A 17,461-nucleotide genomic window follows, 5' to 3' on the forward strand; every position below is an offset into this window, starting at 1 on the left:
TAGCTTCAAATCAAGGGTAGTGGGACTATTTATACCACAGAAAGTCAAAGTTACTAAAGCTCAGTCCCCTAACTGCAAGGAGTTGGTTTACCACTATATATCATTAAATACAAACATAGAGTGAAAAAAGTTAAATTTGCTTGGAGTCAAAATATAACATTTCAACAGGGAAACATTTTTCTTTTTTTTTTCCAGTGAAGATTATAAAATATGATGTGTTTATCAAAATCCACTATGCTTTGTTAAAATACTATCAAACTACACTGAAGTTCATCAGAAATAATAAATTGAATAGAATAAATATGAAAAAGGAATAAATGTGAAATAAATAAGAAAAAAGAATAAATTGGTATGTGTTGACTATTAAAATACTATGAAACTACAATGACAAAAATAGTGTATTGGTACAAGGATAAAAAAATTGAGTAGAGCAAAATATTATACAAGAAAATGACTCTGTCATCTAACCACAATAACATATAAGGAGAGAAAGGTGTTAATATTTACTGTGGTAATAACAAATTGGTGTTCCATAAATTAAAATTATTTGTGCCTCTTACCTCATCAACATTTCAAAATAGAAGTTAAATATATAACTACAGAAAAAGTAAAAAGAAATGAAATGCTTATAACTTTTTACCAAGTAGAAAACCTTCTAAGTTCTCTCACTTCAAACTTGTTTCCAGAAAGTTGAAAAGTTTGCTGTTCTCAATCCAATAACTCAAGGTTTTTTAAAAAAGAAATCCCCTCAGATTGCTGAAGATACAAAGAAACATTAAAAACACCTAAATTCCAGAAAATGATGACCCTTCCCAGAAAAGACAAACAGCTGCTTATATCCCTGGTGGGATTATGGGAGAGAGAAAGCAGCCAAAATTTATCAGCAACATGTGGGCTAGTGTGACATTAAAATTCCCAAGCACCTGTCCACAGATCCACAAAGGCAACAGCCATCGAGTGCCAGGAACCCATTCGAAGTTCTTTACAAGGAATATCATTTATTTATTGCAACAACTCTATGAATGCATTACTGCTACCTGTATACGGTTATTTCTGTATTACAAATAAAGTAACTGAGGTGGAGAGGTCATCAGATCAAAGTTATGACATGAATAGGGGAGCCAGGATTTACACTCAGGCAATGTGACTGCATAGCTTTCAGTCTTACTATGCTTTTGTGTTTCCCAGTAAATACTGAGTCAAAGTTTGTTCATCAGTGTGGCCTGATAAAGTTATTCACTGATTGAATGAACCCAAATTATCAAGCACTTTTCCCATGTTTTCTACAAGGATGCAAACTCAAGACATAAAATGAGAAATTTAAGAGCACTGAAAAATAAGGGAAACTAGGTTGATGGAAATAGATGGTTTTTATGGGTGCAGGTGCTATAGCTTTCTGCTCCAGAATTCTGATGCTTAAAATGTTGCCTATTTGAGATTTAACAACTCTTCTCTGCTTAAGTAGTATCCAAGAATTTGCATGTTAATTTAAAGTCTATCAGTATTATGTATAATTCTCTCTTTCCTCATTGTGGAAACCTACGCCTGGTATAGGGGATTCACTGGTGGCTCCAACAGAAGAGTCTGCCTGCAATGCAGGAGACCTGGGTTTGATCCCTGGGTCAGGGAAGAGCCCCTAGAGAAGAACATGGCAAGCCACTCCAGTACTCTTGCCAGGAAAATCCCATGGATGGAGGAGCCTGGCGGGTTACAGTCCCTGGGGTTGCAAAGAGTCAGACATGACTGAGTGACTTCACTTTCATGCCTGGTGTCCATAGGGGATGGGGCAGGTAAATTAAAATTTCTACCATTTGGACCAACTCCTAGTGAAATAACTAGGTATTTTTCAGAAAAAATCTAGAGACTTGAGATTTTTCTGAAGCTTATCATTTAAACACAGGGCTTACAGTGTGTCACCCACCAAACACCTACAAGTCTCATGCTTGAATAAAACTAATAACATGAATATTTTGCTTATTCGGTTATTACACTCAACCTCCCAGACACCAACAGCAATAAAGTCCTTTTCAGACTTAGCAATGAGTTTGTAAAGGATTATAAAAATATTAGAACTTTCCCATATTTGATGTTTTCCCAAAATTTTATTTCTGGCAGTACTTTTTCCTAGGGGTCCCCAAGCAAAAGGAAGGAAGAATTAAACAGATTTTTGAAATTGTTGTCATGATTTATCTCATTTGTTTGAACCAAGTAGTGAAATAATACATTAAGCTTTCCTGAGTTTGTCGTGAGTTTTCAGAACCACTTCTTGGTTTATGGAAGAAAAAAAAACAAAGACTTGAACAAAGAAGCAACAAAGTCAATTAATATGTTTTATTAAAAATTTTATTTTTGAAGCCCATAAATGAGCAAATTCCAAAACAGTAGCAATACAGACAATTTCACAACATTTTGACATCTACTTAGCAGTCCATTTTTGCATTTTGTTTCCTATAAACAAATACACTGGATTAAAACAACAGTGCCCTTAACCCCAAGTTCAATGCCTGAGTATTTATTTTGAGCACATAATAAAGCAGAGGCAATTACTTTTCCTGAACATTTTATTTCCATTCAGAGCTTAGCAATTAGTTTAGCTTCACATTATTCTGTCATAAATGATAACCAAATGGCCTACCTAAGTGGCTAAAATCATAAAACTATTATAAGCCAAGTCAATGTTTTATATATATATATATATAAAGTTAATATAAAATGACAACTATACTGGTACACATTTGTTTTGGATCCTACTAGAAATATGCCAAAATAACAAGTTTTAGTAAAGACTGAGGTCCTTGGGTAGAGGAGGGGAAGAAGAGTCATATCATCAAAAATTATTAGCAAAACTGTAGGTTAAAAAAAAAAAATCAGCCTACAATTTAAACGAAATAGAGGAGGAAAGAAGAGTACAACAGTAGGGCGATGACAATTCAGGAAAACACATTTCCCATCCGTCACAGACTTGCTCACCACCTCAAGAGCACAGCACCAGGCTCTTCAGGCATTGCTACTCTCCCACAAAGTTCTTTATGTGGAATGGAAACCTACATTTATGGTCACAACAGAATTTTATAACTGCTTTTTAATCTCACAGCAAAAAACAGGAAAAAATTGTTAGGGCCAGAGTGACCCTCAGAACATCTCAGCACCCCTGAAAATCGGGGCAAAAAGTGAATCATTAAGGAACAGTATCCAAAGAGCACTGTATTATCTGGTGTGATTTATAAAGCAAGATTCAGTACTCTTTGATGGGAAGAGCCATAGTAGCTGAAATTTGGGAATGTTTTGATGCTGATTTTTTTTTTTTACTGATGTGGTACTCTAAGCTGTTAAGTTGGAACAAATTCCAAACTCACACTGACTTGCATCACCTCAGTTTAATAATCCAGTAAATGACAAAAAAAACAAACAGTGAGAATAGCATCATATAGCACAGCAACTTCGTTTGGCTTCCTCTGGATAAAATCTTCAGTTTTCCCATAGTTTTACCTAGAAATCCAGTTGTAGAATCAAACTGTGAATCCTGTGAGGAAAAAAGGAAAACATAATAGTTGGATTCTAACATTCTACATATGCATATTTGAGTAATTTAATATATAGTTATTAGAATACCTTTTAATGACATTTTCTGGAGCCTGTGTATAACTTGGATAATCAATCTGATTACTCCATGCAAAATAATTTTCTCAATAAATAAGCCCTTTCATTATCCAATAAACATTCTTTCAGCTCCAGAGTAATTCAAAATCCCGAAGTATTTAGGTCTTATTCCAATTATGTGGATTAAAAAACATTAACAATAAAAGTAAGAGGTTCATTTACCATCACACAGGTTTCCCCCTCATTTTGTTGGAGTATCACTCTCCAAGGTTAAATGGTTGGTTGCTTCCCAGCACAGCAGTTTATCCACTGAATATGGTTAGCAGTTAAATCTACCTTTACTTTTAAGATCCTTTTGTTTAGGAAGCTGACTTCGAAGGTCAACAGAATCTATTAAAAGTTAACAGTCTATCATGCAGCGGTAGTAAACCGTGGTAGACTTCAAATGTGGATGGGGAAAACGGCCACACTAAAACACAGCTAGAAAAGTCCTGAGGGTGAGAGAACTACGTATGCTTTGGAAAGACTGCACTTTTTTAGAAATCTCAATAACCTGAGATGTAAGGTCCTGACATAATGACAGCCTTTGTACAGTTCAGGTTCTAGGCAGCTTAAGCACTTTACATTTATAGTTCTTCCCTAGGGCTATGCAACAAAATCACCTGGGATGTAAAATTTTTTCAAAATACATATACTGAGCGACACCCCCCTCCCTAAAATTCTGAATCAGTACATTTCAAGTGAGAACCAGGCATGGACATTTTCAAAGTTCCTCAAGTGATTCTAATGTACAGCCTTCACTAGAAAATTTTCAGTGCAATATTCATTCTTAAATAGTACAATTTTAAAAGCATTTGAAGAAACTAGGGAAGGTCTAGAGGAGTTTGACGTCCAAAATAAACAGTAAGGAATGAAAAGAGCCTGTAGCAAGAAAAAGTATACCTTACTAAGCTTGTTTAGAGAGAAAAGGCCTGGGGATGTTACTATATTCCATCTTATTGACTTGTTCACAGTGATCCTTAGGAGATCAAGCAGAAGACAGGTTTACTTTAAGTGAAAGACATTTGGTTGGCTGGATATAAAGCATTTACTTGGCAGTCTATACCTGCTGAGATCTTAAAGACGGCTTGAAATAATCATTTGTCCTAAGCCTTTAACAGTGTTCTAAATACAAGATAAAATATATACTCACTCCTACCTCCTCCTCCTACTCATATGGGTTAGGCAAGATGAAAAATGTAAAAATAGGGCAAAAACAACTCTTAGAGTTATTCCAAGCCAAATCCGAGAATATCCAATCAAGATTCTTAAAGTTAAAATCATAACCACTTACCATTTCAGCTAATAATTTATTTTGATGTTTAACTTCATGCCCTATTTCAATGGAAAGCTACAAAGAAGAAAGCATAAACATCATTACTTACCTAAATGTTTGTAAGTGTTATAAAGTAAAAACAACAATGCCACTCTAAGCATACATGTTTTCTCAAATAAAACTGCATTCTTAAAAACATAAAATATACTTTATTCTTTGGTTATTTTTCCCACTGAAATTAATAAAAACTAATTTAGAAATTAAATGTCCACTTTTAAATGATGGGTATATCTAAGAAGCCGTAACAAAGAAAATTAGAAAATACTTGTAGCAGAATAAAAGAGAATTTATCAGAATTTGTTGCATGCAGCTGAAGCTGATCAATGCAACTAAATTCAATATGGAATCTTGAATAAGGGATGAAAACAAATAATGAACACTAGCATAAAATTTTGTGAAATTTGGATAAAAGCTGTACTTTAGTTAATAATACTGTATCATATGTTAATTTCCTTTTTTTTAACAACATAGTATATATGGGGTTTTTAAAGTATCTCTGATATTAAGTTCTCAGTTTGATATTAACTTCACATTTAAATGCTTTCTTCTCTGCAATCACCCTGTTTTTTCAATCTTTTAACTTTGTTGAGGCTTTCAATGGCCAAGTCAAAGATCTCTCTTGGGAAATGTCACATTGTACTTGAAAATACGTGGGTTATTTTCAAATATCTTTTGATACTGATCTCTAACATAATTCCACAGCGGTAAGAGAACAGACACTGTATGATTTCAATACCTTTAGGCCATCAGATTTTTGCACTTGGTCTCATGTCTCTGGATATGCTTCAGTGTCTCCTAGTTTATAGTCTACGGGAACTTGATAGAATTTATACCCTGATGTTGTGTGAAAACTGTATAAATCTTAATTATATTGAATAGGCTCACAGTGTTTTCAAGTCTACTGTATCATTCTACTTTTGTCTATTCATTCTATTCATTTTTGAGAGTTTGATATTGAAAATTCAACTAAAAATCCTAATCTACTTAAAAAATTAATTGTAATATATAATGGAAATATTATTTCATTCTGTATTTTCCAAGTCTCCTATAAAGTTACCTTAGTTTCATAATTAAAAAGAAAACTAATTTAGAATCTCTATTCCTTCTCAACTATAGACATTGTCTCCCTGTTCTTCATTTTGATTTAAACTTAATATTCAACTCCATCTTTTAATTTAGGTACATGTTTCTTTCCTGTCCTCTTATCCTTGAATTCTTTTTTCTCTCTTTATATCATTCACACAATAGCATTTGTTTGTATATTTCTTCATTTACATTTTAAAAATGTTATCTAAGTTCCCATATTATCAAGTTCAGATATAAGTAATATTTTCCTAATGAATGTGACATTACTTTGACTATATGCCTAAATTAATTATTTCTTTAGATTCTAAAGGTATTGTTTCTTTAAAATGTGATAACAAATTGGAAAAAATTTACAAGTTAGTGTTACCCACATCATGAAGCTATGCAGAGAAGAGGCTGAGTCTGAATGAAGTATCACAAGTGACTACAGCTGCTATTCAAATCAAAATCTATCTAATACTTCACATGATAAATTCATCAAAGACTTCACTTCTAAAATAGCTGAATAAATGCACTACCACTAAATGTTGGAAACTACTAAAAATCATGGTAAACCACTGCAAATATTGTCCTCAACTTATTTTGTAAAAGTATCTGGGGTAATATTAACACAAAATAATTCTAGGGTTCTACAGATCAGAATATAAGCTTTTCCCCAAAATTTAACAATTCAGAAATAATAAAGCAACTATGAAACTAGCCAGCCCAAATCGCCTAACTACTTTTACAACTGTCATTCATGCCAGGGAAAGAAATATGCATGAGAAAAAGGGCTTTCTTCTAACAAGGAGCCTAAATTATCAATATTGGAATTTTAAAAAATCATTTAATTCTTAATTTCCTCCAAAATGTTGTATTTTCTAAGTTATTAACATTATACAATATTGCTTAGTTCATAGATTAACTCCTTTTGATTTAATATGACCTTGAAAACAATACTCATTTCAAGAGATAACAGTCTCTAGGCTGAAATACAATTCTGTTTTACAAAGACTAATAAACTATCAATTAAGTTTTGGCAACATAAGCTTCCAATGAATGCTCTATAAGTGTACCACACATGTTTATTTTAATGCACAATCAAAACTATCTTTTGGTAATTCCTTTACTTAATACATATTAACTCAATACACTATAAGGAAATATGTTAACTGCTATGTAGAATATAAAACTACAATAGAAAACGCTGTATTCTGATAAATTTCTTTTACATATAAATAATTTCAATGCAGATCATTACACAGTAAGTGCTACAGAAATGGTACAAATGATCTTATGTTCACAAGGAAAAAGTTAGGTTTATGTGGTGATCAGGTGAAGCCTGGAGGAGAGAAGGTGAAAAGAAGAGATGGAGCCTTTCAGATGGGCAAGACTTCAGCCAGGGTCGGGAGGAAGAGGATGCCCTAGGCACGGGGACTGCATGACCAAAGATGCAGGAGTGGGAGGGCGAGAGCGCGCACAGGGCATGAGGGACGCGCAAATCTGTCTGGCGGCAGCACGCACACGTTCTGAAGTGCGGGAGGTGAGCTCTAAAAGGCTGGGGGCAATCTCTGCAGAACCTGTCTCATCAAGCTACAGAGGGTGAACTTCATTTCTTACATCATGGGAGGCCACTGAAGACTTCTGGGAGTGTAGAATGCAATTTAAAAAATACTCTAAAAACCAAAAAGGTGACTGTGATGACTACTGGGTGTAGCTCAGACCAAAACATATGAAAACTGGGAAAGAGATAGGTTAAAAGGCTTTCCCAATAGTCCACTGAAGAAAACCGGGGCATAGCATTAGAAACAGGAAGGTCAGTAGAGAGAAAGAACATAGGACTTGGTGACTGACAGGAGGTTCAAAGGCAGACACACAGAAGCCTGAGATTCGTAGCTTTGGAGACTAGAAGCAGCAAAGTCAGAAGATGAGCTGCTTGGGGGTGGAAGGTGGAAGGCTCTGAGATTACTACACTGTAACTGTACTGTGGTATTGTAAAACACTACAAGCAGTATTTAAGATTTAACCACCAAAAAAAGCTGAAGTTTAAAATAGATATATATCAAAACCAATACAATATTATAAAGTAAAACAAATAAATAAACTATGAGCCCCCCCCAAAAAAAAATATATATATACCATAAGTTTTGACATTTTCTAACCTGTACTCAGACTGTGTTTAAATTTTGAGTCACAATACTAAAACTTAACTGATATTTCATTAGTTTTTGGAAAGTAGAATTATATTCAGCCTGGAGACTGTTACATTCTGAAATGAGTATTATTTTCAAGGTCTTAATAAATCAATAGGAATTGATTATTGAACTAAGCAATATCATATAATGTTAATAATTTAGAAAATACAACATTTGGAGGAGATTAAGAATTACTTGAGTTTTAATATCACTATTGATAATTTAGGCTCCTTATTAAAGAAAGCTTTGCTCATGGAAATTTCTTTCCCTGGAATAAATGGCAGTTGTATTAAAGAAAGTACAGTACTTGGATGCAACCACAAAAAAGACAGAATGATCTCTGTTTGTTTTGAAGGCAAATCATTCAATATCACAGTAATCCAAGTCTATGCCCTGACCAGTAACACTGAAGAAGCTGAAGTAGCTGAAGCAGAACAGTTCTATGAAGACCTAAAAGGCCTTTTAGAACTAACACCCCAAAAAGATGTGCTTTTCATTATAGGGGACTGGAATGCAAAAGTAGGAAGTCAAGAAACACCTGGAGTAACAGGCATTGGCCCTGGAATATGGAATGAAGCAGGGCAAAGACTAATAGAGTTTTGCCAAGAGAACGCACTGGTCATAGCAAACACCCTCTTCCTACAACACAAGAGAAGACTGTACACATGGACATCACCAGATGGTCAACAGTGAAATCACAGTGATTATATTCTTTGCAGCCAAAGATAGAGACACTCTATACAGTCAGCAAAAACAAGACCAGGAGCTGACTGTGGCTCAGATCATGAACTCCTTATTACCAAATTCAGACTTAAATTGAAGAAAGTAGGGAAAACCACTAGACCATTCAGGTATGACCTAAATCAAATCCCTTATGATTATACAGTGGAAGTGAGAAATAGATTTAAGGGACTAGATCTGATAGACAGAGTGCCTGAAGAACTATGGACGGAGGTTCATGACACCGTACAGGAGACAGGAATTAAGACCATCTCCAAGAAAAAGAAATGCAAAAAAGCAAAATGGCTGTCTGAGGAGGCCTTACAAATAGCTGTGAAAAGAAAGGAAGCGAAAAGCAAAGAAGAAAAGGAAAGATATATCCATTTGAATGCAGAGTTCCAGAGAATAGCAAGAAGAGACAAGAAAGGCTTCGTCAGTGATCAATGCAAAGAAATAGAGGAAAACATTAGACAGGGGAAAACTACAGATTGCTTCAAAAAAATTAGAGATACCAAGGGAACTTTTCATGTAAAGATGGGCTCAATAAAGGACAGAAATGGTATGGACCTAACAGAAGCAGAAGATACTAAGAGGTGGCAAGAATACACAGAACTTTTCAGAAAAGATCTTCATGACCCAGATAATCATGATGGTGTGATCACTCACCTAGAGCCAGATATCCTGGGATGTGAAGTCAAGTGGGCCTTAGGAAGCATCACTACGAACAAAGCTAGTGGAGGTAATGGAACTCAAGTTAAGCTATTTCAAATCCTAAAAGATGATGCTGTGAAAGTGCTGCACTCAATATGCCAGCAAATTTGGAAAACTCAGCAGTGGCCACAGGACTGGAAAAGGTCAGTTTTCGTTCCAATTCCCAAAAAAGGCAATGCCAAAGAATGCTCAAACTACTGCACAATTGCACTCATCTCACACGCTAGCAAAGTAATGCTCAAAATTCTCCAAGCCAGGCTTCAGCAATACGTGAACCGTGAAATTCCACATGTTCAACTAGGATTTAGAAAAGGCAAAGGAACCGGGGATCAAACTGCCAAGATGTGCTGGATAATTGAAAAAGCAAGAGAGTTCTAGAAAAACATCTATTTCTTCTTTATTGACTATGCCAAAGCCTTTGACTGTGTGGATCACAATAAACTGTGGAAAATTTTGAAAGAGATGGAAATACCAGACCACCTAACCTGTCTCCTGTGAAATCTGTATCCAGATCAAGAAGCAACAGTTAGAACCGGACATGGAACAACAGACTGGTTCCAAATAGGAAAAGGAGTATGTCAAGGCTGTATATTGTTAGCCTGCTTATTTAACTTATATGCAGAGTACATCATGAGAAACACTGGGTTGGAGGAAGCACAAGCTGGAATGAAGACTGCTGGGAGAAAGATCAGTAACCTCAGATATACAGATGACACCACCCTTATGGCAGAAAGTGAAGAACTAGAGAGCCTCTTGATTAAAGTGAAAGAGGAGAGTGAAAAAGTTGGCTTAAAGCTCAACAATCAGAAAACGAAGATCATGGGATCCAGTTCCATCACCCCATAGCAAACAGATGGGGAAACAGTGGCTGACTTTAATTTTTGGGCTCCAAAATCACTGCAGATGGTGATTGCAGCCATGAAATTAAAAGACACTTACTCCCTGGAAGGAAAGTTATGACCAACCTAGATGGCATATTAAAAAGCAGAGACATCACTTTGTTAACAAAGGTCTGTCTAGTCAAGGCTATGGTTTTTCCCATAGTCACGTATGGATGTGAAAGTTGAACTGTAAAGAAAGCTGAGCACCGAAGAATTGATGCTTTTGAACTGTGGTGTTGGAGAAGACTCTTGAGAGTGCCTTGGACTGCAAGGAGATCCAACCAGTCCATCCTAAAGGAGATCAGTCCTAGGTGTTCATTGGAGGACTGATGTTGAAGCTGAAAATTCAATACTTTCGCCACCTGATGTGAAGAGCTGACTCATTTGCAAAGACCCTGATGCTGGTTAAGATTAAGGGTGGGAGGAGAAGGGGACAACAGAGGATGGGATGGTTGGATGGCATCACCGACTCAATGGACATGAGTTTGGGTGAACTCCACAAGTTGGTGATAGACAGGGAGGCCTGCAGTCCATGGCATCACAAAGAGTTGGACAAGACTGAGCGACTGAACTGTACTGTACTTAGGTGATTTGGGCTATCTAGGTGCTTTATTATTCCTGAATTGTTAAATCTAGGGGGAAAGCTCATATCTCTGAACTATACAGTTTTGTGGGACTAAATCCCCTATGCCAATAAAAGTATACATTTTAAAACTTTTTTTATTTTTTACTGGAGTACAGCCAATTAACAATGTTGTGATAGTTGTAGGTGAATTGCAAAGGGACTTAAAGGATACACATGTATCCATTCTCCTCCAAACAACCCTCTCATCCAGGCTGCCACATAACATTGAGCAGAGTTCCCTGTGCTATGCAGTAGGTACATGTTGGTTATCCATTTTAAATACAGCAGTGTGTACATGTCTGTCCCAAACACTGTAACTATCCCTTCCTCCCATGACAAAAACATATATGTATATAAATGTACAAACTAAAAAGTACATGTTATATACTTACAGATTTTATAGCAGTTACTTTGTTTCTCAGACTTTCCGTGAGTCTCTCGTTCTCCTCTTCACAGGCACTATACCCACTATTAGGATAGCCATAGTTCCCATAGTTGCCAGGGGGTACTCCTTCACCTGCAAGGATCAGTCTTGAGCAGAGCTGTAGCACAAACAAGTCCCTTCTGAAACCCTGACTAGAAAGAACCGAAAAAGACCCCTGGAGGGCGCTGACAGACAGACCAGGTATGTCTGTAATACTCACACTCCAAATGAACTTTAAAAATTAATAACCAAATAGGGTTCAGAACAACTCTAATAACCTCTTTTAAGCAAAGGATACTGAATTCAGCTCTATATGCATTTGTTGACTGCTCACTGATTGCCCACAAGAGTCTGAAATAGACACTGATATATAAGGGTATTCTGGACGTATTTCCTGCTCTCCAGAACTATACCATTAAACACACACACACACACACACACACACACCCCTAAAAATAGTAACATCAACTACCTATGGAAGAAGCTTGGCTGTGAAGGGAAAGGCAGAGACAGGATAATACAACAGGATGGAGTTTATGGCAGACAGAAGGTCCTTTATGGGCATCTCTTTTTAAACAGAAGAGAGCGAGAATAACTTATGGAGAATATTAACTGAGATTTAAGAGGGAGACTCATTCATTCTTCAACAATACTTGAGAAACTATCATGCATCAGATCCCTTGTTCTTTCTAGGTGTTATCAATACTTTTCAGAGCTCTTCTTCGAGGGAAGAGCATTGGGATACAGGACAACAGTCCCAGGCACTGCCCAATATAACTTGATATACATCAGGCACTCCAACAGGTGGAGTGAGCCTTGAACAGTGAATACATATACTAACATGTTGGGAGGACTGAGAAAGGAAAGCATACTTGAAGGTATTCTCTAACTGCATTTAAAAGAGAAAAAAAAATGTTGACAATTTTCTCAGTGAAATAAGAGAAAAGCCTGTTTTTGAAGAATGGTGATCTTTTGGGGGAAAAAACTGTAGAGAATGATGGAGGAAAATAACTGGGGTTGTGCAGGATTACTACAGGGATAAACCAATTGTGGCTGAGGCAATTATACTGTAGTGTGATTTTTCACCTGGATGTGTGATTTTTCTGCAGAAACACTGATCAGCCTATATCAGCCCACGAGAGCCTGGAGGGTTCGACTGAAACAAGAGTTGGAGTGCAGTGTTGGGGCTGCTCAAGAACAGAGGCCCAAGATGTTGAGATTCCTTGTCAAAAGAGTAAGTGATATATATGGATTCTGGGGACTAGACTGGCAATGGAAGCCTGGCACTATAATACAGAGACTAGAGGCCTCCGTCTACTCAGAGTGAATGAAGTGGCGCTGACAGTAAGATGGAAGAGCAGAAAGTAGCAGGCAACACTGGTGACTGAAGGAAGTGTTGGGAAGCGAACAGAAAGCTCTTTCCAGGCATAGTAAAACTCTCATTTTCTCTAAAAAGCAAAACCCTCTTTTGAATTCCTACAGCTCTGACTATACATAACACTAGTATCATGCTCTGGACTGCACTCCAAGGGCAGAAACTAAATTTGTTCTGCTCATGGCTATAGATCCCCCCCCAAACATATATACACAGTAAGGCACAGCCAGTAAATACTTGTAAATGAACTAATTAATGAACAGAATCTGAATTCAGTTAATCAGCTTTGAATGTGTCTGCCTTTGTCAACAGTGGTCATAAGCTTCTTTGAGGACAAAAGCAGCATCTCAGCCTTTTTCTGTATCCCTGAATCTAACAAGTACTTCAAGCAGGAGACACACAATCTCCACCACCACAAAAACCACAACAAGATGTTAAACAAGTATATTACTGAGGAGAAAGAGCTGCCTTCCTCAAATTTCCCTCAACTGCTGATCCATCATCTACAAAGTTCTATAAGTGTGCCATTGTACAACATAAGGACAAGTGACTAGATATAATATTTGCCTCTACTCAACAATTAAAAGAATCATTTAAAAAATGCATTCTCACCCTATTCATCAATGATATGCTATACAAATTCTACTTTAATAAAGACCAAAATCCTTAAAGGAAATAAAAATATCTTCATATTTTATATGATTAATATGCTACATAAATAATGTTCACCCAGTAAGTCATTACTGACTGGTTGAATTAACCACTTGACAACTTCCCCAAGGAATTCAGTTCTAAATTAGTGGCTATTTGTTTCCATTTCCTTCATTATTATTTTTGCATATCTTATTTTTAGAGTTCTGCACTGTTCCATTTATTAAAAGTGAAATTCCCATTTTATTTATTGTCCAGAAAGCTTTCAAAGCACCTTCTCCTATTAAAGAGTTAAACTTCCCTCACACCGTCATCCATCCCCAGTATTTAAAAAAAAAAAAAAATCAAAAGTTAGAAGTTGTTATTCCAAGTTTAGCCACTTCTTTTGTGTGACTTACTGGCATGAAAATTTGTAGGAAAGCTAATGGGTGTCAAAGATAATCCTCAGACTGTGTCCATAAACAAATGCTACTTCTGCACAGTTTCTATCATAAATGAACCAAGTCACTTAAACAGTCATGTGAACTGTGGGCCTGGAGAGGGGAATGGCAACCCAGTCCAGTATCCTTGCCTGGAAAATTCCCTGGACAGAGGAGCCTGGCGGGCTATAGGTCTTGGGGTCACAAAGAGTTAGGCCCGGCTGAGGCACTAAGCATGCAGATGAAGTGGGCTTCTCTACATGAATGTTTATCAGACTCAGGACCCCAATACACATTGATACTTAAAAGAGAAAAAAAGCTCTTGTCACATCATGCCACATCACACCAATGTAATTTACAACAACACACACCTAAGGAATCACCTTTCCTCCTCTCAACTACAGGGGAGTTTAAAAACAAACTTAAAAAAAAACCTCTATCCTAGAGATTCTAACTTAGTTGGTCTGGGCTGGGGTCCAGGTATTCAAGCCTTAAAAGCTCTCTAGGCGATTCTAGTGTACAGTCAGGGCTCAGAACCACCATCTCTCAAGTTCCTCTCTCTGCAATTTCACAGCATATTGCTGCACAAAACTTTCATAAAGGCCCAAAGATCTACTGAAGAGATCCAAATTCTTTGACCTGGTACTCAAAGGTCTCCACAATGTGGCTGGTTCTGGTTCTATGTCTCCTACTTCAACCAAATTGTTTAATCATAATCCCTAAACACATCAGGAGAAGGCAATGGCACCCCACTCCAGTACTCTTGCCTGGAAAATCCCATGGACGGAGGAGCCTGGTGGGCTGCAGTCCATGGGGTCGCTGAGAGTCAGACATGACTGAGCGGCTTCACTTTCAGTTTTCACTTTCATGCACTGGAGAAGGAAATGGCAACCCACTCCAATGTTCTTGCCTGGAGAATCTCAGGGACGGGGGAGCCTGGTGGGCTGCCATCTATGGGGTCGCACAGAGTCGGACACGACTGAAGCGACTTAGCAGCAGCAGCAGCAGCAGCAGCAGCAAACACATCATTCATAATTCCTAGATTCTAGTCCTACAACTGTTTTGGAACGAGGAGAGGGTCACACTTCCAACTGGAAACAAGCCCTCCTATACTTTGCTATTTAAGCTGCAGCTGAGGCTTCTATGTCCACACAAATTACCAAGTGCTCTCTGAAATCCCTGGGACATTCATGGCCTATAGAACTTATCTGGTATTTGGTTGTATAGCTATCACCTTGTACCATGATTTATTTTTGTACATATTTCTACTCCTCAACTAGATTAGAAGCTTGGGGATAATGAACAGAGCTACACAGGGCTGCCTGTAAGTGCTCAGTCCTGACTGACTATTTGTAACCCCATGGGCTGTAGCCTGCCAGGCTCCTCTGTCCATGGGATTCTCCAGGCAAGAATACTTGAGTGGGTTCTTTCTTCAGGGGATCTTCCTGACCCAGGGATCAAACAGGCATCTCGTCTGCACCTCCAGGATTGGCAGGTGGATTCTCTACCACTAAGCCACAGGGAAGCCACAAAGGACTGTATACCTAGAGCTTACTCAAATACACAATAAATGTTTGCTGTCATTAATGATAAAAAGGAAACTCATTTAGGCATATAAAACTAAACTTGTTCAAAATGAGTTATTTTTTTTCTCTACAATTTACCCAGCCAATTTTCCTTTTATGACCCAAGTATTCACAAAAACTACATTTTTCAAGAGCTTTTTCTCATACTACAATTTACTAATCAATGTACATGCCTAGAGTTACTGGCAACTTTCACTAACTTTAAATACCTGACACTTTTGAAACACTTTTTTCCCATCGAATTATAAGAATTGGAAAAGGTAACAAACATTATCCTTTTTCAAGTATGTCATATATTTTCTCAGGTATACTGTATATTAATATGGCAGTTTTTTTCTTTTCTTTTTTACCAGTCATCTCTTAATAGTTCCAGAACCAGAATATGCTGTTTTAATGGCTCTGTGCTGTAATAGCCCACTGTAAAGTCTTGTGCGTAATTTGTTCTGCTGCTTGGTGAACTACTTCCTAGGCCAAAAGTCAAGAACAAATGCTAAGTCACCAGGTATTACTACATTCTACCGTCTTAGCAGCGGAACAAGGGTCAGATAAGAAATGTTCTGGGTAAAATGGCCTTTGACTCCGAATATCCACATCACGGCCTTTAACAATAAACGACACTTGAGTTTACCTGTGAAACTCACTGTTACCAGGCTAATATGATTCTTATCAGTGTGCTTGGCATGCAACACTCTTCAAACTTCACTTCTGAAGAAACTAACATTAGGTCCAGTAGAGAGAAGCGAAGACAGACTTCAGCAACTATGGAAACTCAGCAATTTCCATAACCGCGCTCAGTCAGTAACACTACAAAAAAAAACTCCTCACTGGGTTGGTACCTGTACATACCTCACCCCTAGTTCTCTACTATTCCATCTAAACCTACCATCCATAACTTGAGACAGAACCAACTTAAGGAACCCGCTAGGATCTGGAACAAACGGTGGTGTTTCCACTTGACAGCACCTCCAAAGACTCCTCCATACACCCTGCTCTCTGCCTCAGATTCCAGAGACAAGAGGCCAGTCCGATTTCCACCCCTGCGCCCCTACGCCCAGCACCGCCAGTTCCAGGGTCCCGGAACTTCGAATCTCAGCCTCTTCTTACCCAGGCCTGCACGCCTCATCCTGCCAGAGGAGCGGGGGGAAAGGCGGGCAGAGGGGTGGGTAGGAAGAGGCCAGGGACCACCTGGACCGCGTCCTCAGGACCAGGGCCCGGCGAAACAGCAACCTCTTCCTCCAATGCGCCACGACATCAGTAGAGTCTAAACACCGCGCTGGCTGATGGCGTCACCCAAGGCGCGTACTGGCGCCCTGCGAAGCGGCTTGAATGGCATTCTGGGAAATATAGTTCGCCGCCGAGGCCGAGCGTGAGGCCGGGACTTGGGGTGAACCCGGGTGAAGAAGTGGGCGGGGCTTCCGGCAAAGGGGCGCGTGCTGCTTCAGCTGCCACTCAGGACCTGGGACTTACACTCCGGACCTGGCAGGCTGGATCTCCGCTCCTGGACTGGCTCTTTCTCTCAGCTGCCGGCCCCCGAATTTAAATCAGTACATCTGTCCTTCCCAGACCATGAGAGGACGGTTAACTTCTCTTTCCTGATTCCGCCTCTCACTGCCTGTCACCACGAGTTAGTTCAGGTAAAGTCAAAGAAAACTTTATCCAAGTTTCTGGTCTCACACATAAGTAATCTGAGACCCACTGAAGGGACGGAAAAGGGGTAGCCAGTTGGTGCCCGGGTCACCCAATGGTGTAGAGTAAAACCAAGCCCCTAGTACTAGGATCCTGCTCCATTGAACTAGTCGATCAAAGTACTTGGTCTCCTCAGAGGCAGTGGAGG

The 17,461-nt window shown here is 38.3% G+C and overlaps 1 protein-coding gene across 1 annotated transcript; it reads right to left on the reverse strand.

Annotated features, from left to right (window-relative positions):
- Positions 1-2,325: 2,325 nt before the first annotated feature.
- On the reverse strand, positions 2,326-16,963 carry BET1 (Bet1 golgi vesicular membrane trafficking protein). The gene is made up of 4 exons (XM_040260441.1): positions 16,732-16,963; positions 11,565-11,689; positions 4,934-4,990; positions 2,326-3,523 (listed from the first exon to the last, which is right to left on the reverse strand). Exons 1-4 carry the CDS (start codon positions 16,748-16,750, stop codon positions 3,368-3,370), a joined length of 357 nt encoding a protein of 118 aa, XP_040116375.1. The 5' UTR covers positions 16,751-16,963; the 3' UTR covers positions 2,326-3,367.
- Positions 16,964-17,461: the final 498 nt, after the last annotated feature.

This window comes from Oryx dammah, unplaced genomic scaffold (assembly GCF_014754425.2).
Source record: "Oryx dammah isolate SB20612 unplaced genomic scaffold, SCBI_Odam_1.1 HiC_scaffold_18, whole genome shotgun sequence".
NCBI lineage: Eukaryota > Metazoa > Chordata > Mammalia > Artiodactyla > Bovidae > Oryx > Oryx dammah.

Bases quoted from the DNA above. Each gene is read 5' to 3' on its own strand.
- BET1 (XM_040260441.1), bottom strand. The intron at 4,991-11,564 runs GTAAGTATATAA...TCTTCTTTGTAG, and splicing joins AAGTAACTGCTATAAAATCT to CTTTCCATTGAAATAGGGCA. The intron at 3,524-4,933 runs GTAAGTGGTTAT...TTTTCCTCACAG, and splicing joins ATAAATTATTAGCTGAAATG to GATTCACAGTTTGATTCTAC.